This window comes from Anomaloglossus baeobatrachus, chromosome 1 (genome assembly GCF_048569485.1).
Source record: "Anomaloglossus baeobatrachus isolate aAnoBae1 chromosome 1, aAnoBae1.hap1, whole genome shotgun sequence".
NCBI lineage: Eukaryota > Metazoa > Chordata > Amphibia > Anura > Aromobatidae > Anomaloglossus > Anomaloglossus baeobatrachus.
Genome location: NC_134353.1, coordinates 401,462,258 through 401,486,875, shown reverse-complemented (window position 1 = coordinate 401,486,875; position 24,618 = coordinate 401,462,258). Strand labels below are relative to the sequence as shown.

Here is a 24,618-nt window from a genome sequence, read left to right as displayed (position 1 = left end):
TGGAAAAAACGCTTATCTGGACAAGCTCTGTTTCTGGACTGCCTCTCTGAAGTCGGAGTGATCCAGAAACATACTCGCTGTACGCTTGGGGAACCTGAAACGGAACTTCTCCTGCTGAGAAGGTGACTCCTCTGCTGGAGGAGCTGAGGGAGAAATATCCAGCATCATATTTATGGACGCAATAAGATCATTCACTATGGCGTCCCCATCAGGGGTATCAAGGTTGAGAGCGGCCTCAGGATCAGAATCCTGATCAGCTACCTCTGCTTCATCATACAGAGAGTCATCTCTCTGAGACCCTGAACAATGTGATGAGGTCGAGGGGATTTCCAAGCGAGCTCGCTTAGGCGGTCTGGGACTGCGGTCCGTGTCAGAGACCTCACCCTGGGATCTATGAGACACCCCGGGGGAACATTGTTGTTCCAACTGAGGGGAACTAGGGGGCAGTGATTCCACAGTGCCCATGGTCTGAGATACCGGTCTGGACTGCAAAGCTTCTAGTATTTTAGCCATAGTCTCAGAAAGTCTGTCAGTAAAAAACTGCAAACTCCGTCCCTGTCACCTGGACAGTGTTAGCTGGTTGTTCCCCCTGGGCCCCCCTTAGCAGAGGCTCCGGCTGAGTAAGTGCCACAGGGGCCCACAATGAGGGTCAGTGGAACCTGCCGGTAGCGAGGTTGTACATGCGGCGCAGGCAGCATAGTAAGCCCGTTGAGCAACACAACAGGGTATATAACCAGAAATCAACTGTGCACCATACAGTGTAAAGTATAGCCTGCAAACATAAACTATAATCACACTTCTACACAAGTGGGGTCAGCACCTCAGGTGCTGCTTACCGCCCGCTTAAAGCGGTTGTGTGGCCACCAGAATCCCTGCCTGGGTCCCCCAGAGTTTGTCTCCCCTCTGCAGCATCCTAGGAGCTGACAGGAATGGCTGCCGGCGTCCTGAGGAGAGGAGGGAGCCGTGGGCGTGACCCAGAAAGTGCGGGAGCTGGTGCCTCACTGTGCACAGTGAGGGGGGTGGAGTATGCAAAGCATGCTCCAGCCCTCAGTGCTGCCGTGCTGTACAGCGTCCCGCCCTTCCCCTGACTGGCAGGGCTGAGGGCGGGAAGAAACGGAGACTAGGCCCAAAAGCCGGGGACTCGAGTTATAAGCGCGGCCGCCGTATAAGCGCGGCCGGCGCAGAGTCCCCGGCGCACTAACAGTCCCAGCCGCGCCTCAGTAAAAACAATGGCAGCGGCGGTCAGCGCGGTAGTCCCCATACACAAACACACTCAGCGACGCTGCAGTGTATAATGGCACAAACGCGGTCAGCGCCGCGGTCCCCGGTGCACTAGCACACCCAGCAATGCTGGAGTGTTGCTGTGCGCGGTCCCCACGGGGACACAGAGTACCTTAAAGTAGCAGGGCCATGTCCCTGAACGATACCCGGCTCCTATCCAGCAGGCTCCTCAGGAGTTTTGGATGAAGCACGGTCTCAGTGCCTGGAGACCGATGGGATCCCACTTCACCCAGAGCCCTAAGGGGGATGGGGAAGGAAAACAGCATGTGGGCTCCAGCCTCCGTACCCGCAATGGATACCTCAACCTTAACAACACCGCCGACAAGAGTGGGGTGAGAAGGGAGCATGCTGGGGGCCCTATATGGGCCCACTTTTCTTCCATCCGACATAGTCAGCAGCTGCTGCTGACTAATCTGTGGAGCTGTGCGTGCATGTCTGCCTCCTTCGCACAAAGCATAAAAACTGAGGAGCCCGTGGGAGCACGGGGGGTGTATAGGCAGAAGGGGAGGGGCTTTACACTTTTAGTGTAATACTTTGTGCGGCCTCCGGAGGCATAGCCTATACACCCCAATTGTCTGGGTCTCCCAATGGAGCGACAAAGAAATGCGTGTTACCACAAGTGTGGCAAAAAAACACTCAGGAGGCGCAGCATTTAAATGAAACCTTAGGGTACATGCCCACGATCAGGGCCCACTGCATCCTGACCTGCGCGGCTGCAAGTCTCTTCCGCAGGAGAATGAAGGAGACCGCAGCTGCCCGTGCCCATGATCAGTGTCCGAGGCGCGGCAGTCTCTCACTTGTGTTCTTCCTGCAGAGAACGCTTGCAACTCCGAAGCAAAGAATTGACATGATTGCGGCTCGGAAAGATGCACCACAGGTCAGTTTTGACTGCAGGCCGTACCTGCACTGTGGGCAAGGGATTTCTAGAAATCCCATCCACTATGCCTGCACCCTTAAGGCCACGTCTCACTAAGCAACATCGCTAGCAACATCACTGCTGAGGCATGACTTTTGTGACGCAACAGCGATGCTGCTAGCGATATTGCTGTGTGTGACATCCAGCAACAATCTGACCCCTGCTGTGAGGTCGCTGGTTGTTGCTGAATGTCCTGGACCATTTTTTAGTTGTTGCTCTCCCACTGTGAAGCACACATCACTGTGTGTGACAGCGACAGAGCAACAACTGAATGTGTAGTGAGCAGGGAGCCAGCTTCTGCGGACGCTGGTAACCAATGTAAATATTGGGTAACCAAGAAGCCCTTTCCTTGGTTACCCGATATTTACCTTCGTTACCAGCGTCCGCCGCTCTCACGCTATCAGTGCCGGCTCCCTGCTCCCTGCACACATAGCCAGACTACACATTGGGTAATTAACCCGATGTGTACTCTGGCTAGGAGTGCAGGGAGCCAGCGCTAAGTAGTGTGCTCTGGTAACCAAACCAAGGTAAATATCGGGTTGTTTACCCGATATTTACCTTAGTTACCAAGCGCAGCATCGCTTCCACGCGTCGCTGCTGGCTGGGGGCTGGTCACTGGTTGCTAGTGAGATCTGCCTGTGTGACAGCTCACCAGCAACCCGTGTAGCGATGCTCCAGCGATCCCTGCCAGGTCAGGTTGCTGGTGGGATCGCTGGAGCGTCGCTAAAGCGGGCTTTACACGCTGCGACATCGCTAATGCGGAGTCGTTGGGGTCACGGAATTCGTGACGCACATCCGGCCGCATTAGCGATGCCGTTGCGTGTGACACCGATAAGCGATTTTGCATCGTTGCAAAAACGTGCAAAATCGCTAATCGGCGACATGGGGGTCCATTCTCAAATCTCGTTACTGCAGCAGTAACGATGTTGTTCCTCGTTCCTGCGGCAGCACACATCGCTGCGTGTGACGCCGCAGTAACGAGGAAGCTCCCCTTACCTGCCTCCCGGCCGCTATGAGGAAGGAAGGAGGTGGGCGGGATGTTACGTCCCGCTCAGCTCCGCCCCTCCGCTGCTATTGGGCGGCGGTTCAGTGACGTCGCTGTGACGCCGCACGGACCGCCCCCTTAGAAAGGAGGCGGTTCGCCCGTCACAGCGACGTCGCCGGACAGGTATGTATGTGTGACGGCTGTTGTGCGACACGGGCAGCGATTTGCCCGTGTCGCGCAACAGATGGGGGCGGGTACCCACACTAGCGATATCGGGACCGATATCGCAGTGTGTAAAGTAGCCTTTAGTGTGACGGTACCTTTAGACAGGACACTAATCTGGAATCTAGCTGATATCCTGATTATCAGCCCATCTAAAACATTTCAGCAATGGCAAAACGAACAAGCAAAACACTTCATCAGGTAAAATAAAGCATATAAATCTTTGTCCTTGGCAGCACATTGTCCTGTGTGTTTAATAGGATATATGCTGATATGCATGATATTATATGAGCAACTAAATTATTGTGCACATGGATGTTCGATCGGCCAAGTTTAATCAGGCCATTAAACGAATGCCAGTCTGTTGTTTGCATGTAACGGATCAGCATTTGTTTAGCTGCTAGCAGAAACTTAAGGGTGCTTTACACGCTGCGATATCGCTAATGATATATCATCGGGGTCACAGTGTTTGTGACGCACATCCGGCGTAGTTAGCGACATCGCAGCGTGTGACAGCTAGAAGCGATGATCAACGATCGCAAAAACGTCTAAAATCGTTGATCGTTGACACGTCGCTCCTTTTCATAATATCGTTGGTGGTGCATGCCGCTGGTTGTTCGTCGTTCCTGCGACATCACACCTCGCTATGTTTGACACCGCAGGAATGACGAACATCTCCTTACCTGCGTCCACCGGCAATGAGGAAGGAAGGAGGTGGGCGGGATATTCCGCCCGCTCATCTCCGCCCCTCCGCTTCTATTGGACGGCTGCCAAGTGACGTCGCTGTGACGCCACACAAACTGCCCCCTTAGAAAGGAGGTGGTTCGCCAGCCAGAGAGACGTCACAGGGAAGGCAAGTCCGTGTGACGGGTGTAAGCGACGATGTGTGCCACGGGCAGCAATTTGCCCGTGACGCACAACTGACCTGGGTGGGTACGCTTGCTAGCGATATCGATATCGCAGCTGTGACACCCTGGACTAGCCAGGTAGTCACAGACATAACACCATACACACCCCCTCTTCTGGATAGTCACACCAGTCAGACAAAAACCCATTGTTGCCTCCCTCCAGGGTCTAATGTCCACACCAGGTGGGATGGAGCCAGGCGGTTGGCCCCACCCACCAAGGAGTTCACAGGCCTGGAGGCAGGAAAAGAGAGAATTGAGTAGACAGTGAAAGTGAGAGGTTAGAAACTGTCGATGTCTGGGTAGGGGCCCAGACACAAACAGCAAGGTTGGCAGACGGTGGTGGCCGTCTGCAGGAGTTAGTGGATCTCTGCGAAACCGTAGGACCGGGGTCGGGCGGTGGCCCGCCGGTACCGAACCGGGGAGTGGAGTGAAGCTAAGCAGAAAGGCAGGGCCATCGGACCCCGACTAGGCTTGGAGCCGCCGACAACGGTCAAATCCGAAAGTGACCGGAACCCCAGGTGTTTCCTAACAACCAAGACCCGACAGAAGGCAACAGTCCACACCGTGAGGATACACAGCCACCGCCATAGGCTAGAGATGCAAGGGCCAGCGCCTGCGGGCAAAACGGGCTCCTTCGGTACCTATACGCCAGGGAGCGGACTACCGTTGGGAAACCATCGGAGTCAACACATACTACACAGGTGCAGGGAAAGACAGCCACCATCAACCTGTCCGGGGAGAGCACCAACACTGCAGCCGGCTGCTGGACCCGTCCATCCAGCCGTTTGGTTTACCAGAGACTCTGTGCATCTGTGTCTGAGTGAGTACCACAGTGCTATCCGGCACCGCGCCGCGCTGCCCCTTCAACCCTGCACCCCAGCCATCCTGCCTCCCCGTTCTGCAACCAATCCCTACCCACGGAGGGGACAACATGCTAGCTGCTCCCTACCATCGCTCCTGGGATCCCCGTCACCAGCAGCGGTGGTGCCCATCATCACCACGACCCGTGGGTGGCGCCACGAACTATCTCCCAAAACAAACCACCCACTTTTCACTCGTGGGCGAGGAGCGCTGCTCGAGTCCCTGGGTCCGGCCCACCGCTCGAGCCACCGAGCAGCAGCAGCACCAGCCGCGGACCCGAGCGTAGCGAGCGCGGCCCCTCCACCCGCGACACAGCGTGTGAATTGCCCTTAAGGGTCCAATTCATTATTGCATTTGAGCCTGTTTTTGTTTCATGTTTACTGTTTTGTGCCTTTTTTTTGCTTATGAGATATTAAACTTTCCTTTTGCCCCCCCTTTTTTTTCTTCTTTTTTTCATGTTTTCCTATTTTTTTTATGTTTGCCATCATGGGAAAAGGTTAGGGTTTCCACATGTTTGCAGCTGTAATATTTGTCACAAATGTCCAGTCCCCTTTCCTGGAGTGATTGTATGTACGCCAGATAATTTGGCACAATTTTCTGCTAACTTGTGAAATGTGCATTTTTGTTGTGCAAAATTTATAAACTAAGTGTTTGTTGAGCTTGGAGTAAAAAATCGGCAACAAAATACCATAAGGAAAGAAAACACACCCCGTTATATAGCAAATGATGACTTGGTGGGGGGGGGGGCTAAGTATCCACCAAGTATCTATCCACTGTGCTCAGAATAGTATAAAGCCCTGTGTGCACACTGCGGTTTTTCTTGCGGATTTGCCGCGGTTTTCGCGGCAGAAGAGGTGCTGTTTTTGTTCCTTTTGTTTCTTTTTGCTGCAGAAATTCCCCAGCAAAACCTATGAGGAAAAAAAAAAAAAATACCGTGCGCACACTGCGTTTTTTTACCTCTGGCTTTTGCTGCGGAATTTCTGCAGCAAAAAGAATAAGCATGTCACTTCTTTTCCGCAGATACCTGCAGTTTTTTCCATAGAAATTGTAAAAAACTGCAGGTACCAAGCCGCGGAAAAACCGAGGCAAAACCACGGGTACGTTATTACCGCGTTTTTTGCTGCGAGTGCGGTATTCTGCCAGAGGGTGCAGATTTTTCTTAAGAAAAAGTTATTTCCCAGTGCGCACAGGGCCTAAAAGTGGTTCACATGCTGTAAGAGCTGAGTTCTTAGCATTGATGAGCGCGCACACAAACACTCCAATACTTGTTACTCAATTTGAGCCATACAGACGCTCGGTCGGAAGTAACGAGCAGGACACAAGTAACGAGCATTATGGAAAGTCAATGACTGGCCTGTACAGGTCCCTGCCCACATACAGGCAGCCATAAATTTCAAGCAGGAGGGTGTCACTACGTGCAAGAATGTTGTTTTATCCCCTGGGAGAACCATTCAGAGACTGAGGGTCTCTCCCAGATATGCCTGCAAACATCATTCTGTGAAGCAAGCCTGTGCGCTGTGGTCATTGTTTTCACAGATAAAAAAAATCCACGAGTACACAAGCACCCCGATGCTCGATCGAGTAACAAGCCGAGATGAGCGCACTCGCTCATTGCTAGTTCTTGGTCAAAACCGATGTAGATCATTTCTGCAGCATGTAGATGAATTCAGTATGTCACAAACCACTGGGGGGGTCACTCAGAAATCCCCCGCGCTGGCTACCAGTACGTCACAATCGGGGGGTAACAAGTGGGGGGTCACCCCTCCTTTATACCTCCCGACCGACAGACAGAGCACGTGACGCGCTCTCTAGCGCCCCTCTTATAGTCAGGCCAATTATGGAATTGCCCGACAATAAGCAAGGAGGCCGCTATACTACTTATGCCGATTATTGAAGGGTCCCCGGTGAGAGTAAGGTATATATTCCCCCGACCTCCGCGGGCGGAATATATAAAATCTCCCCGAATCTCACTGGCCTCCCCACAATAATCCTTGGCACAATTCGCTGCCACCAACCGATTTACGGTAACTATTAGCCGAACACACAGACGTGGGATTCAAGATCGAGATAACAGAACAGCCCAAGATTAATTATATAATTTAATCAGCCTAAAGCACACTAGAAACTACAATATATACAATAGGGAATCTACAGAATATACATATGTCAGAGTACAGTTACAATCAAAGCATGGGTTACAAACAGGCATACACAGTTCCAGCAGTTACCTTCCAAAGACATACAGATAGGGACTCTAGATTGTGAGCCCCAATGGGGACAGTGTTGCCAATGTATGTAAAGTGCTATGGAATTAATAGCGCTATATAAATGAATAAAATTATTATTATTATTAGTATCAGGCCATTTAATCATTTTTGCAGATATTATCTACAAAGATAAGCAGGTAAAATACGCAGCAATTCTATCCCTGAGGATGTGTGTTACAGTGCTCGCTCGTTTGATATTTGGGTTCATATACAAATTAGGTTTCTAATTTTATGCAAAACTTAATGCAGCCAAATGACGCTTCATCATATGCCATATTACAGAGCTTTGCTACTAGGAGTAGATAACCCTATTATGCTTTAGTAATTAGTACATTACCTAATTTTTCTCAGGTGCATTTCTATTCTTATAAAAAGAATTACCTTCAGGCTCAAGCAGAAAGATACTTCCATGTGCTGACGAAGGCTGTTGGGATGAGAGAATAAGGCACTGTGGTCACACTGCTCCATGTGTCACTTGCAGGATCGTAACAGTCCAGTGTTTTCCCACGTTGTGAACCACAGTATCCACCTACTACATACAGTCTATTGCCAGAAGCAACTGCACGGCAGCTAATCCTTTTTGAGGAAACATCCCCAAATCTGCACCATTGATAAGTTTCACTATTAAAGTGATAGGCTGAACTTGCAGAGAACTCAGTGTCTCCTCCAATCACAATGACATGGTTTCCTAAAACAGCTGCACCAGTATACCGCCAGGGTTGAGGGCAGGTGGCAGGCACTGTCCATCTATTTTGAAATGGATCGAAACACTGGACTTTGGGAAGTTTTTCACGGTTTACACTGGTACCTCCAAACACAAAAAGTTTCATCTTTGCTCCCACGACTGCAGCATTACTCACACCCTCTCTAAGAGGAGCTACCAAGTTCCATTTGTCAACTTGTGGGTCATAATGTTCCACTTGTTTCAAAGATACAGAAGGTGATGCAGGAAATGCTCCTGTAATGGCAGTATGCCCTCCAACCACATAAAGACAGTTGTCTAGCTCCGCAGATCCATGACCAAATCTAGCAACAAGCATAGGTCCAGCCTTGGACCATTCATCATGCAAGGTGTCATAGACCCAGACATCTTTAGATGCTCCATTTTCTGCCCCCTTGCCACCTGTAACATAAACTTTGCAGCCAATTGCACAGGCACTGCACTCTTTACGTGGGCTAGGAATGTCAGTCTTGGGTATTATTTCAGTGGTCTTTTGATCCATTACATAGATCATGTCACACATAAATGTTTGCCCACCCAAGAGTAGCAAGGCCTGACTAACTTTCCGAGGACGAGCACAAAAGCCAGTCACTAAACCATCATTCTGCAGAATCTTGTTCCTGCAATGTGTTGCTTCTTCCACTATTGCTTTTGCCAGCTTGTTCTGAACCACCAACTCATCTGTAGCCAGACTTCGGAGGTACTGGTCTGGAAGTAAAGCTAGCCTGACACAGCGTAGGAGATCTGGCAGATCATCCAATCGAAGACAAAGATCATATTTTATCCATCCTATTACAGCTTCATATACTAAACTTTCATCTTCCACTTCGAGCTCCTCGCTTAGGATGAGCTCCATTAGTTTGAGCTTTGGCAACCTTAGAAAGTCTTCAGTTTTTGATAATTCTACAAAATTGGAAAGACACATCCTCCAAGACAGCTCAAATAGTCTCTCGCAGCAATGTGCATCAGATATCAGCATCATGTTCAAGCAGTTTGCAGTATGGAGATTCTTTTCCAAGAACTCAGAAGCTGCATCTCGGATGTCATGAAACTGTAGCATATCCCCAGCTTCCAGCAAAGACTCTGCATTCTCCTCATTGAGTATTATACGAGCAGAATAAGCATAATCGAGAAGCAGTTCCAGGACTTCAGGGTGAAGGGCATCATGAAAGTTGACTTCTCTATCTTGGCTTTCTTTTAGACCACCACTGAACATTGCCTCAAAATAACGACTGCTGGAAGCTAGTACAGCCCTATGACATGGGAAAGCACGGTTTCCAGCCATTAACACCACGTCTGTGAAGAGGCAGCGCTTGCGGAGCAGATTCAGATGGGTTAAGAGGCTATCAGCATGGCCAGGCTTGTGGAATAAATGGATGTTCATAGAACCCGTGCTGGAACGAGACTTGCGATTTTCATGATTGCTGACCGACATTTTCGTCACTCTAGTTTGCTTGTTAACAGGATAATAACTTAAAAAAAAAAAAGAAAAAAAAATGTTGTTAGATAGCAGAATAATACAGAATGTCCCTGAAAATATAACCTTGTATGTCTTATCATTCACCACCCTCAGGAAGTACAGGTGAGTGTATACACAGACGAGCAAACAAAGGCTCAGCAATTTCCATCAACTCTTTCAATGCCAGTGTCCTGAGATCTATCCACATGGACCATGACACAAAAATGTGATCTGGAAATTATTTGTTTGACTTTTCTCCTTTGATGTCCATTTTGAACTAAGCTTGTTAACCATTAAGGTGCTGTAGATACCAACAAATGCACTGTTTTATATAGACATGCATATATAAATATCAGCCAAGATGCCGCAAATTAGCGCTGCTTGAATAATTTTGTAAGCTAGTCAGTGTTATAGGGTTAGAACGTTATGGGGGCTGCTTCTGAAGACAAAGCGGAGTGTAAACTACCTAGTTCCTGGTACCTTTAGGGAACAACAGAATCTACAAGAGTCTTCTGGTGGGAGAAGAGGCAGCTTGTCTATGACTTTGTGGAAGAAGCAACCAAAACCTTGGAGACGTTGCACTACAAATGAAGCAAGCTGCTACGTTCATATATACAGGACATAAAACAAGGAATAACGAGTATAAAGCTATAATTCCCTGGCTATGTAACACTCATTCAGCTGCCACAGCATAACCAGCACAGCAGCTTTTCTAATGAATTAGGCGGCCCGGCTTTGTAGGGCTAAAAGAAGTCAGGACAAAGGTCTGAACTACATTAATTATTAAACCACGTGAGGTTAATAAACAGTCCCTGGAGCCACAGTGTACACTGCTCCCAGCTAAAACACACAAAACTCATTGTCACTTCCTGCTGTACAGCAGACAGCTCATGAAATACCAGAGCAGGCCTGCATTAACCCCCTCACGCCTGAAAGCCTGGCGTGGTTCGGAGATTGCAGGCAGCCGGGCAAGTTCGGACTTCTTACCTTGATCACAATGGAGGAAGCGGATGTGGATATAAGTCCTAGCATTTACATATGAGTTTAATACTCAAAAGGGGTTACCCACAAACAAATTTAATTTTAAAGTTCATTTTACTCAATACATCTTGGAATAATAATGTTCCACAATTAGCTGTGATATGTCACATGATCCAACAGGGCTGGAAGTTCTGGAGGGGGGGCGGGGGCATGCCTTCTAAACTGCCAGAGGCCCAGGCTACTTTAATCCGCCCCTGACGGTATCAAATAGGTCTTGGAATAATAATTTCCCAATTGGATGTGTTATGTAAAATGTTCCTGTGCTGAGATAATCTTATATATGTGCCCCTGCTATGTACTGTGTAATGGCTGTGTCTGACCGTACATGGACATGGCCTGATCATACCACATCTCCTCGGCAGGGGAGGATGTAAAAAAGAAAAAAAAGTATACAGACATTACAGCATGGGATTGCAAAGGATTCTTTGAGTGAGGTAAAGCATTTCTCTGCCTGCAAAAATATACATAATAGAGTAGGGGTGGGCAATTAATTTCCTGAGAGGTCACAGGAGAGCCCGTGTCTGGTGTGGAGAACTGAACCAATTGGTTGAAATTAATTCTGCTCAATAATATTAACATATTAATTATTTTTTTTTATATTAATAGTATCACTTAATATTGAGCAGGCAGAATTAAGTATTCTGACATCCCAATATATTGAGTATGAGCCCACATACAGTCCACTCCTATACATAGTATAAGCCCTCACATAACTCCATATATACAGAATGAGCTCCCCACATAGCATATACCTCCAAACCGTCCCAGATACAGCGGGACTATCACGCTTTCATTGTTTGTCCCGTTGCCCCGGGCGGGAGGTCTTTATCCCGGGCTCCGCCCACCCACTCTCTCCCCGCCTCCCTGCTTTTCCCTCCTACCATCCTAAGACGTGACGTGGCATAACAGAGCGGAGCGCGCTGCCCGAAACTAGTCTGTCTGCTCTGTGCTGCTGCTAAGGTATGAAAACTGAATCTCCCCAACGCTGATTCCCCTCCCCCCCCCGGCCGGAGCGTGAGATCCTCTGTTTCTCTGACTCCCTGTGTCCTTATCTATCGTGTGTGCCTGCCCTGCAGCATTGAGAATCAAACAGTGTTTGCTTCTCAATGCTGCAGGCACCCCACGGTAGATCAGGACATTGGGGAGAGGACAGTGTACTTACCACTTGTGTCCTCTCCTGCAGGTGCACAGCACTGGCCGGTAATATGCAAAGATGGAAGCATTTCCAATGCTTCTATCAGCTACCGACCACTGATCCCCTGCCTGGCAGAGCTGCTGTTCACACATCAGTTTTTTCCAATCAGGCACAATCTGCTTTGTGCCTGATTCAACGGATCCGTCTCAGATTGTGAAAAAACTGATGCGACGGATCAGTTTTTTTGGGGTTTTTTTATGCCGAGAGAGATCCCACACGCACACACGCAGGCACTACCTCGCACGCATCATCACCGCACACGCCAGCACTACCCAGCACGCATCATCACCGCACACGCAGGCACTACCTCGCACGCATCATCACCGCACACGCCAGCACTACCCAGCACGCATCATCACCGCACACGCAGGCACTACCCAGCACACATTATTACCGCACACGCCGGCACTACCCAGCATGCATCATCACCGCACACGCAGGCACTACCCAGCACGCATCATCACCGCACACCCCTGCACTACCGCACGCATCATCACCGCACACGCCGGCACTACCCAGCACACATCACCGCACATGCAGGCACTACCCAGCACGCATCATCACCGCACACGCAGGCACTACCCAGCACACATCATCACCGCACACGCAGGCACTACCCAGCACGCATCATCACCGCACACCCCTGCACTACCGCACGCATCATCACCGCACACGCAGGCACTACCCAGCACACATCATCACCGCACATGCAGGCACTACCCAGCACGCATCATCACCGCACACGCAGGCACTAGCCAGCACACATCACCGCACATGCAGGCACTACCCAGCACGCATCATCACCGCACACCCCTGCACTACCGCACGCATCATCACCGCACACGCAGGCACTACCCAGCACACATCATCACCGCACATGCAGGCACTACCCAGCACGCATCATCACCGCACACGCAGGCACTACCCAGCACACATCATCACCGCACACGCAGGCACTACCCAGCACGCATCATCACCGCACACCCCTGCACTACCGCACGCATCATCACCGCACACGCAGGCACTACCCAGCACACATCATCACCGCACATGCAGGCACTACCCAGCACGCATCATCACCGCACACGCAGGCACTAGCCAGCACGCATCATCACCGCACACGCAGGCACTAGCCAGCACACATCACCGGACATGCAGGCACTACCCAGCACGCATCATCACCGCACACCCCTGCACTACCGCACACATTATTACCGCACACACCGGCACTACCCTGCACGCATCATCACCGCACACAACCCGGCATTACCTCAGTGACGTCACCGCTGACAGCGGGACTCTCTTCAGTTGCTGTGTGGAGCTGATAGAGAGAGGCGGTGTTCTACTGCCTTTGCTGTCAGCTTCATGTAGCAGAGCTGAAATCATCGTGGGACCTCTGTTGCTTACGTCGGACCTGGAGGGGTATTTGGGGATTTTAATAAAATGGTGAAAGAGGGTGTTTTTTTGCTTTTATTCCAAATAAAGGATTTTTTTGGGTGTATGTGTTTATTTACTTTCACTTACAGGTTAATCATTGGGGGTGTCTCAGACGCCTGCCATGATTAACCCCTTATTACCCCGATTGCCACCGCACCAGGGCAATTCAGGAAGAGCCGGGTAGAGTCCCTGGACTGTCGCATCTAATGGATGCGAACAGAGAGTGATAGAAGAAGGGTCTTAATTCCGCGCCAAGGACTCAATGGATCCAGGAAGAGATTAATGCTTCTTTAATAACATGCACAAGTCTACGCGTTTCTGGAGACACAGCTCCCTTCATCAGGACATTGGCAAGAGAACATCAAATCTGGTTTCAAGTGAGATGGTGAAGTAGAAAAGCATGCAATGATGTCATAGGAAACACCCATCCTGAAAAAAACTTTGAAAGCGGGCGGGATCCTGATCATTCTAGAAATCTGTATGTTCCAACAGTTCCCTGAATATTGAATTATGATCAAAAACAGTTATATACACTTCTACTAACATACAGTAAACATGTACAATAATCCTGACAAAGGAAAAACAAAATAGATATATAATAGATATACTAAACGACATACACGGGGTTAGAACCTGGTGTAAAAGAAAGAAAAACAGCACGATGTCATGGAGGAGCAGAGACATCAACCACAGGACTACCGCCCCGAGTCGTAATTTATCATAGTCCTAAGGTGGTTTCCTATTAGGCAGGTAGCCTAAGGGTATAATGATGGAGCTCAAAATGCTGTCAAGGAATTGCTAGAAGAGAGCGGATGGCCGAGGGCTATGTGTGGAGTATATTGTGGAACCTTCAATGAAATGCAGTACGGAGCTAGTGTCAGAGAGGTGAACAAAGTTCAGCGGCGTGGGAAGAATACCCCTACGCCTCCGCAAACAGAAAACTGCAAAAGGGGAGGGATAAACTGAGTGGTACGGGAACAGGTTTCAAAGAACTAGAAAACCTCATTCAAACTATAATAAGTTCAATTACTGGAGGAGGGGGATGATCAGAATATAAAAGACTGGATAAGGGGGGGAAAAAAAAATCCTCATAGTGTAAGAAGGAGAAGTGGTTAAAAAAAAATATATTAATTTTTATTACGACATTAAAAAACTAGGAAGCATCTATCTCTGTATTTAAAAGCAAATTACCCTAAAAATTATTGAAAAAAAAAAAATTATATAAAAAATATTATATATATATATATATATATATATATATATATATATATATATATATAAAAATTCGGGTTTAAGACATATGACAAAAAGGAAGTGGAATCATTAATAAATAAGTGAAAATTGAGAAAAATTATTATTACGGGTATATATAACCTAAAATCAATGGAATAGATCAGTGACCTCATTAAGACCCGACGGTTTAAGTGTACGTAGCCTATAGATCCAATAGGTCTCCTATATTGCGCTTTTCTTTACACAGTTTCTCATCTAATGGATGCGGCAATTCCGGGCGGCTGCTGGCTGATATTTTTAGGCTGGGGGGCCCCCCATAACGTAGAGCTCCCCATCCTGAGAATACCAGCCTTCAGCCGTGTGGCTTTATCTTGGCTGGTATCAAAATTGGGGGGGGGAACCGCACACCATTTTTCTTTTAATTATTTATTTATTTTACTGCACAATATAGACCCGCCCACCGGCTGCTGTGATTGGTTGCAGTGAGGCAGCTGTCACTCAGCGTGGGGGCGTGTCTCACTGCAACCAATCATCGGCGCCGGTGGGCGGGGAAAGCAGGGAATACGAGATCGAATAATGAGAGGCCGGCATTTTCAAATCAGGAGAAGCCGCCGGAGCAGTGTGACAGCCGTGCAGCCCTGCGCCGGTGAGTGGGTGAGAGTGAGTGAATAAGTCAGTGAGTCAGTCAGTGAGTGAGAGAGTTTGAGAGTGAGTGATTGATTGATTTTCTGACAAGCAATGAATTTATATCACTTCTGGGCATGCTCAGAAGTAAAAACCGGATACGGTACATGCTTCCGGCGTTTGAAGCATGACACCGAATACGGCTCGCATAGACTTTCATTATGCACCATGCTGCACAGCGCCGCACCCGGAGCTATGCATTTTTTTTGCCGCTGGGAAAAAAACGTTCCTCTCTGCGTCCTGTGCGGCCGCCGGAGTGACGATTTTTGCCGCATCAGGCAAAAACCGGATCAAACGCAAGTACATGCGGCACAATCCGGCGCTAATAAAAGTCTATGAGGAAAAACCACACCCGGCGGCAAAAAAAAACAAAACAGATGCGTTATTCCTGCAAGGCGCCGGATTGTGCCGCACAGCAAAAACCTGATGTGTGAACATACCCTTAGCTGCACACCCTGTTCAGCTCTCCTAGGTCCTAGCTGCCTGCACACCCTGTTCAGCCCTCCTCGTGGGTCCTAGCTGCCTGCACACCCTGTTTAGCTCTCCTCCTGGGTCCTAGCTGCCTGCACACCCTGTTTAGCTCTCCTCCTGGGTCCTAGCTGCCTGCACACCCTGTTTAGCTCTCCTCCTGGGTCCTAGCTGCCTGCACACCCTGTTTAGCTCTCCTCCTGGGTCCTAGCTGCCTGCACACCCTGTTTAGCTCTCCTCCTGGGTCCTAGCTGCCTGCACACCCTGTTTAGCTCTCCTCCTGGGTCCTAGCTGCCTGCACACCCTGTTTAGCTCTCCCCCTGGGTCCTAGCTGCCTGCACACCCTGTTTAGCTCTCCTCCTGGGTCCTAGCTGCCTGCACACCCTGTTCAGCTCTCCTCCTGGGTCCTAGCTGCCTGCCCCCCCTGTTCAGCTCTCCTCCTAGGTCCTAGCTGCCTGCACACCCTGTTCAGCTCTCCTCCTGGGTCCTAGCTGCCTGCACACCCTGTTAAGCTATCCTCCTGGGTCCTAGCTGCCTGCACACCCTGTTTAGCTCTCCTCCTGGGTCCTAGCTGCCTGCACACCCTGTTTAGCTCTCCTCCTTGGTCCTAGCTGCCTGCACACCCTGTTTAGCTCTCCTCCTGGGTCCTAGCTGCCTGCACACCCTGTTTAGCTCTCCTCCTGGGTCCTAGCTGCCTGCACACCCTGTTTAGCTCTCCTCCTGGGTCCTAGCTACCTGCACACCCTGTTTAGCTCTCCTCCTGGGTCCTAGCTGCCTGCACACCCTGTTTAGCTCTCCTCCTGGGTCCTAGCTGCCTGCACACCCTGTTTAGCTCTCCTCCTGGGTCCTAGCTGCCTGCACACCCTGTTTAGCTCTCCTCCTGGGTCCTAGCTGCCTGCACACCCTGTTTAGCTCTCCTCCTGGGTCCTAGCTGCCTGCATACCCTGTTTAGCTCTCCTCCTGGGTCCTAGCTGCCTGCACACTCTGTTCAGCTCTCCTCCTGGGTCCTAGCTGCCTGCATACCCTGTTCAGCTCTCCTCCTGGGTCCTAGCTGCCTGCATACCCTGTTCAGCTCTCCTCCTGGGTCCTAGCTGCCTGCACACCCTTTTCAGCTCTCCTCCTGGGTCCTAGCTGCCTGCACACCCTGTTCAGCTCTCCTCCTGGGTCCTAGCTGCGTGCACACCCTGTTCAGCTCTCCTTCTGGGTCCTAGCTGCCTGTACGCCCTGTTCAGCTCTTCTCCTGGGTCCTAGCTGCCTGCACACCCTGTTCAGCTCTTCTGGGTCCTAGCTTCCTGCACACCCTGTTCAGCTCTTCTCCTGGGTCCTAGCTGCCTGCACACCCTGTTCAGCTCTTCTCCTGGGTCCTAGCTGCCTGCACACCCTGTTCAGCTCTTCTCCTGGGTCCTAGCTGCCTGCACACCCTGTTCAGCTCTCCTCCTGGGTCCTAGCTGCCTGCCCCCCCCCCCTGGTTTCAGCCCTCCTCCTAGGTCCTAGCTGCCTGCACACCCTGTTCAGCTCTCCTCCTGGGTCCTAGCTGCCTGCACACCCTGTTCAGCCCTCCTCCTAGGTCCTAGCTGCCTGCACACCCTGTTCAGCTCTTCTCCTGGGTCCTAGCTGCCTGCACACCCTGTTCAGCTCTTCTCCTGGGTCCTAGCTGCCTGCACATCCTGTTCAGCTCTCCTCCTGGGTCCTAGCTGCCTGCCCCCCCCCCCCGGTTTCAGCGCTCCTCCTAGGTCCTAGCTGCCTGCACACCCTGTTCAGCTCTCCTCCTGGGTCCTAGCTGCCTGCACACCCTGTTCAGCCCTCCTCCTAGGTCCTAGCTGCCTGCACACCCTGTTCAGCTCTCCTCCTGGGTCCTAGCTGCCTGCACACCCTGTTCAGCTCTCCCCAAGGGTCCTAGCTGCCTGCACACCCTGTTCAGCTCTCCTCCTGGGTCCTAGCTGCCTGCCCCCCCCTGTTCAGCTCTCCCCAAGGGTCCTAGCTGCCTGCACACCCTGTTCAGCTCTCCCCAAGGGTCCTAGCTGCCTGCACACCCTGTTCAGCTCTCCCCAAGGGTCCTTGCTGCCTGCACACCCTGTTCAGCTCTCCCCAAGGGTCCTTGCTGCCTGCACACCCTGTTCAGCTCTCCTCCTGGGTCCTAGCTGCCTGCCCCCCCTGTTCAGCTCTCCTCCTAGGTCCTAGCTGCCTGCACACCCTGTTCAGCTCTCCTCCTGGGTCCTAGCTGCCTGCACACCCTGTTAAGCTATCCTCCTGGGTCCTAGCTGCCTGCACACCCTGTTCACTCTACTCCTGGGTCCTAGCCGCCTTCACACCCTGTAGTTAACTCCCTGCCTGTTCTGCACATTGCTGATCTGTGGTGGCTCAGAGCGATCACGGACAGCTTCTGCAGTTTCAGTTTGCTGGATGGGTGTAGATGGGGAGTGGATATGGGTGTGGCTGTTTGTAAAATGGGTGTGGTTAGGGGTGTGGCCTAAAAAATTGCCGCAGCGCGCCACAAACTTTGTCCCTCTTTCCCTTCTTTAAAAGTTGGGAGGTATGCATAGCACCATATATACAGTATGAGCCCACACATTTCTCTTTATATTCAGTATGGGCCATCATATAACCACTACATATAGTGTGAGTCCAACATAGCTCCCTATATATATATAGGATGTGCCCTCATATAGTTGTCTAGACACAGTATGAGCCCCACAAATAGCCTCCCTATATACAGTGTGAGCCCTCATATAGCCCCCTATACACAGTATGAGCCACCACTTAGTTGCCTAGACACAGCATGAGCCCCCAAATAGCCTTCCTATATGCAGTATGAGCCGTCACATAGCTCCATGTATACAGGATGAGCCCCTGTACCGCCCCGGGCTCGGCTGCAACCGAGCCGATCGGATCCGGGCTTGCTGGTGGGTGGCTCGAGCGTCTCCGGACCTGGGGGCCCTGTGGTCACTCCGATCTGAAAGGGGCTGGCGGTTTAGGGGACGTAGGTGTACGGCCGGAGCCGTGGTTAAGTTCGTTACACCACCCACGGGATGTGGTGAAGGTGGACACCACCGCTGCAGTTATGGGGCACCCGGGGGAGATGTTATGCAGCAAGTTGTTAACCCCTCTGTGGGCAGATATGGTGGCCCTGGGACTCGTTGGGGGTGTTTGGCGGTGCAGGGAGATGGGCGGCCGGAGGGCACTGGAGTACTCACGATTAGAAACACACACAAGTCTCTGGTAAACCAAGGTGATGGTGGTTGGTGCCCGCAGCCGGCTGCAGTCTGGTCCTCCACCCGGTTGGTGGTCTCTGCCTTTCTCCTGCACCTTTTTAAGTGTTGATGGACTACCTGAACTTGCAATACAGGAGTCCACTCCCCGGCTTGTGTATGTCGGAGGAGCCCTTTACCCGCAGACGCTGGCCCGTGGGATCTCTCTGCCTGAGCGGTGGCTTTCTATCCCCCTCGGTGGGCTGTTGTCTTCAGTCAGGACTTTGGGTGGGAAAGGACCTAAAAGTCCAGACCGCAATCAGTTAATCAACTCAGTCTGGACAGTTTCTAGACCTAGTTTCAGGGTCTTAGTATCAGTTCTTGTGCTCCGGTTTCTGAGTCGGTTCCCCGGGTCGGTACTGGCGGGCCACTACCCTGTCCCGGTCCACCATGGTTCCACCGAGCCGTCTTCCCGGCTCCTGCAGGCAGAGGCCTTCATATGCCTCCTAGCCAAAGGTGCCCAGGCTCCAACCCTGGCACCTGTCAGACTGCTGCAGACCTGCTACACAGGCCTGCTTCCACTCTCCTTCACTCCTCTACCAACTAGAAACAACTCTTTTCCCACCTCAGGCTCTCTAGACTCCTCGGTGGGTGGGGCCAACCACCTGGCTCCACCCCCTGGTGTGCCCATCAAGCCCTGAGGGGGGTGACTAGGGTTTAAAGTGTTTGGCTGCTGACACCTTGTTAGGGACAGGTGTTGTGCGGGGCTCTAACTGTGACTACCTGACTAGTCCAGGGCGTCACACCCCCACATAGCTCCTTATATACAGGATGAGCCCACACATAGCGCCCTATAAATACTTTGAGCCCCTAAGCAGCCTTCCTATATACATTATGAGTAGAGTTGAGCGGGTCGGCTATAATCGGGATCGAAAAAAAAACAACAAAAAAAACGGAGTCGGATCGTGCACCCCGGATCACGGGTACTGGTCGGACTCTGATCGGAACCTCGAACCGCGCGGATCCGGATTTTTCACCTCGCTCCCATTCCTCAGGGTTCCAGGCCCTGGGTCTATCCTTCTTGATGCTGGTGAATATACTCCAGTATGAAACATAGTACTTCTAGTACTATAGTACTGATATACATGAAGCCATGCAGTGATCACTGACACAGAATATACCCCACTATGGAATATATTACCTCTGTCTTACATTACCTTTGTATGTAAGAAACAGACTCCATGCACAACTGACAGCCATAGAATATAACCCCATTATCCAGTACAGTTACCATGTGCCAGACAGAAGCTCTAAGACCCTAACCAAACAATGCAGTCCGCTGACATTTTTAAAATTCCTTTAGAAAGAAATCATAATCCGCACCAGCAGACAGGAATAGAATCCTGGCACTGCATTTGCACTTCAAAAAAGGTTTGGTAAAAGAGTGCAACTTACTGTGCTCAGAGTGGAGGCATCAAATCTTCATACACATCCTCTTCTAGTCCTGTATGTCCGACATAGAGGGATTCCAAGAGCTGAAAAAGGAACACATTGTTAAATATCCATTTTATAATACAATTGGACAAGTAAAAGCGGAAGTGGTGACAACTAATGCAGACGCGTCTCTTTATGTCCCTTGAAGGGCTCTGCATAGTTTTATGTGTGAGCGTAGAATGAGGGCACCAGGATGAAATATCTACATGCTGTATAAGTATACAGCATAGGTGTCTTTGGTAGATCATTATAATGTAGGCTCCTCCGGCAGGTCAGCACAGGTGTCTCCGGTAGGTCAGCAAGAGTGCGTCCGGCAGGTCAGTATAGGAGCCTCCGGCAGTTCAGCAAGAGTGCGTCCGGCAGGTCAGTATAGGAGCCTCCGGCAGGTCAGTATAGGAGCCTCCGGCAAATCAGCAAGAGTGCGTCCGGCAGGTCAGTATAGGAGCCTCCGGCAGGTCAGTATAGGAGCCTCCGGCAGGTCAGTATAGGAGCCTCCGGCAGGTCAGTATAGGAGCCTCCGGCAAATCAGCAAGAGTGCGTCCGGCAGGTCAGGATAGGAGCCTCCGGCAGGTCAGTATAGGAGCCTCCGGCAGGTCAGTATAGGTGTCTCCGGCAGGTCAGGAAGAGTGCGTCCGGCAGGTCAGTATAGGAGTCTCCGGCAGGTCAGCAAGAGTGCGTCCGGCAGGTCAGTATAGGAGCCTCCGGCAGGTCACTGTGGGAGCCTCCGGCAGGTCAGTATAGGCGCCTCCGGCAGGTCAGTATAGGCGCCTCCGGCAGGTCAGTATAGGCTTCGCCGGCAGGTCAGTATAGGCGCCTCCGGCAGGTCAGTATAGGCGCCTCCGGCAGGTCAGTATAGGCGCCTCCGGCAGGTCAGTATAGGCGCCTCCGGCAGGTCAGTATAGGCGCCTCCGGCAGGTCAGTATAGGCGCCTCCGGCAGGTCAGTATAGGCGTCTCCGGCAGGTCAGTATAGGCGCCTCCGGCAGGTCAGTATAGGCGCCTCCGGCAGGTCAGTATAGGCGTCTCCGGCAGGTCAGTATAGGCGTCTCCGGCAGGTCAGTATAGGCGCCTCCGGCAGGTCAGTATAGGCGCCTCCGGCAGGTCAGTATAGGCGTCTCCGGCAGGTCAGTATAGGCGCCTCCGGCAGGTCAGTATAGGCGTCTCCGGCAGGTCAGTATAGGCGCCTCCGGCAGGTCAGTATAGGCGTCTCCGGCAGGTCAGTATAGGCGCCTCCGGCAGGTCAGTATAGGCGTCTCCGGCAGGTCAGTATAGGCGCCTCCGGCAGGCCATTATAGGCGTCTCCGGCAGGTCAGTATAGGCGCCTCCGGCAGGTCAGTATAGGAGCCTCCGGCAGGTCAGCATAGGTGTCTCCGGCAGGTCAGCATAGGTGTCTCCGGCAGGTCAGCATAGGTGCCTCCGGCAGGTCAGCATAGGTGCCTCCGGCAGGTCAGCATAGGTGCCTCCGGCAGGTCAGCATAGGTGTCTCCGGCAGGTCAGCATAGGTGTCTCCGGCAGGTCAGCATAGGTGCCTCCGGCAGGTCAGCATAGGTGTCTCCGGCAGGTCAGCATAGGTGTCTCCGGCAGGTCAGCATAGGTGTCTCCGGCAGGTCAGCATAGGTGTCTCCGGCAGGTCAGCATAGGTGCCTCCGGCAGGTCAGCATAGGTGCCTCCGGCAGGTCAGCATAGGTGTCTCCGGCAGGTCAGCATAGGTGTCTCCGGCAGGTCAGCATAGGTGTCTCCGGCAGGTCAGCATAGGTGTCTCCGGCAGGTCAGCATAGGTGCCTCCGGCAGGTCAGCATAGGTGCCTCCGGCAGGTCAGCATAGGTGTCTCCGGCAGGTCAGCATAGGTGTCTCCGGCAGGTCAGCATAGGAGCCTCCGGCAGGTCAGCATAGGTGTCTCCGGCAGGTCAGCATAGGTGCCTCCGGCAGGTCAGCATAGGTGCCTCCGGCAGGTCAGCATAGGTGTCTCCGGCAGGTCAGCATAGGTGCCTCCGGCAGGTCAGCATAGGTGCCTCCGGCAGGTCAGCATAGGTGCCTCCGGCAGGTCAGCATAGGTGCCTCCGGCAGGTCAGCATAGGTGCCTCCGGCAGGTCAGCATAGGTGCCTCCGGCAGGTCAGCATAGGTGCCTCCGGCAGGTCAGCATAGGTGCCTCCGGCAGGTCAGTATAGGTGCCTCCGGCAGGTCAGTATAGGTGCCTCCGGCAGGTCAGTATAGGTGCCTCCGGCAGGTCAGTATAGGCGTCTTTAGCAAGTCACTGCATTAACAATGTAATGTATATGAAATCTCTACCAACTTACCTGACACTCCTGCTCGCTCCCTTCCCTCCCTCAGTCTGAGAGCTCAGCTGGGACAAAGCCTATTTACTATTCACAAACCCTAACCCTGCCTACTAGCATCCAGCCAATGGAAGATTGCTGCTTTCTCTAGCACTGATGTCTGCTTCTGGGTCTTAGCACCGGCCGCACATGAAGGAAGCACATGTCAGGAACACTGGTGGTGTATACTATTCATAGACACACTACTTCCAAACTTGGGCTAACCCATTATATTATATTAGCTTATAGGAATGTAGAAAATAATAAACCAATAATAATCCTTCCAAACTCCAATGCATCCTGTCTAACAGGACAGGAGAAGTGGTACTGTGCAGTGTATATATACAGATACTGATAATTATAAGTAACCCAGTATACAGAACAGGAGAAGTGGTACTGCGCAGTGTATATATACAGATACTGATAATTATAAGTAACCCAGTATACAGAACAGGAGAAGTGGTACTGTGCAGTGTATATATACAGATACTGATAATTATAAGTAACCCAGTATACAGAACAGGAGAAGTGGTACTGTGCAGTGTATATATACAGATACTGATAATTATAAGTAACCCAGTATACAGAACAGGAGAAGTGGTACTGTGCAGTGTATATATACAGATACTGATAATTATAAGTAACCCAGTATACAGAACAGGAGAAGTGGTACTGTGCAGTGTATATATACAGATCCTGATAATTATAAGTAACCCAGTATACAGAACAGGAGAAGTGGTACTGTGCAGTGTATATATACAGATACTGATAATTATAAGTAACCCAGTATACAGAACAGGAGAAGTGGTACTGTGCAGTGTATATATACAGATACTGATAATTATAAGTAACCCAGTATACAGAACAGGAGAAGTGGTACTGTGCAGTGTATATATACAGATCCTGATAATTATAAGTAACCCAGTATACAGAACAGGAGAAGTGGTACTGTGCAGTGTATATATACAGATACTGATAATTATAAGTAACCCAGTATACAGAACAGGAGAAGTGGTACTGTGCAGTGTATATATACAGATACTGATAATTATAAGTAACCCAGTATACAGAACAGGAGAAGTGGTACTGTGCAGTGTATATATACAGATACTGATAATTATAAGTAACCCAGTATACAGAACAGGAGAAGTGGTACTGTGCAGTGTATATATACAGATACTGATAATTATAAGTAACCCAGTATACAGAACAGGAGAAGTGGTACTGTGCAGTGTATATATACAGATACTGATAATTATAAGTAACCCAGTATACAGAACAGGAGAAGTGGTACTGTGCAGTGTATATATACAGATACTGATAATTATAAGTAACCCAGTATACAGAACAGGAGAAGTGGTACTGTGCAGTGTATATATACAGTGCCTACAAGTAGTATTAAACCCCCTGCAGATTTAGCAGGTTTGATAAGATGCAAATAAGTTAGAGCCTGCAAACTTCAAACAAGAGCAGGATTTATTAACAGATGTATAAATCTTACAAACCAACAAGTTATGTTGCTCAGTTAAATTTTAATACATTTTCAACATAAAAGTGTGGGTCAATTATTATTCAACCCCTAGGATTAATATTTTGTGGAATAACCCTTGTTTGCAATTACAGCTAATAATTGTCTTTTATAAGACCTGATCAGGCCGGCACAGGTCTCTGGAGTTATCTTGGCCCACTCCTCCATGCAGATCTTCTCCAAGTTATCTAGGTTCTTTGGGTGTCTCATGTGGACTTTAATCTTGAGCTCCTTCCACAAGTTTTCAATTGGGTTAAGGTCAGGAGACTGACTAGGCCACTGCAACACCTTGATTTTTCCCTCTTGAACCAGGCCTTGGTTTTCTTGGCTGTGTGCTTTGGGTCGTTGTCTTGTTGGAAGATGAAATGACGACCCATCTTAAGATCCTTGATGGAGGAGCAGAGGTTCTTGGCCAA

At 50.5% G+C, this 24,618-nt stretch overlaps 1 protein-coding gene across 1 annotated transcript in view; it reads right to left on the bottom strand.

Moving 5' to 3' along the window:
• Window positions 1–22,731, bottom strand: part of LOC142315857 (ectoderm-neural cortex protein 1-like) — a 42,882-nt gene extending 20,151 nt beyond the window's left edge. Inside the window, exons 1-3 of the mRNA XM_075352580.1 lie at window positions 22,657–22,731; window positions 20,322–20,401; window positions 7,822–9,633 (exon numbers count right to left, since the gene is read on the bottom strand). Of these exons, the coding sequence (XP_075208695.1) occupies window positions 7,830–9,596 (1,767 nt within the window). The 5' untranslated portion in view covers window positions 9,597–9,633; window positions 20,322–20,401; window positions 22,657–22,731 and the 3' untranslated portion in view covers window positions 7,822–7,829. The remainder of the gene's footprint in view (window positions 1–7,821; window positions 9,634–20,321; window positions 20,402–22,656) is intronic.
• Between the last annotated feature and the right edge of the window lie 1,887 nt (window positions 22,732–24,618).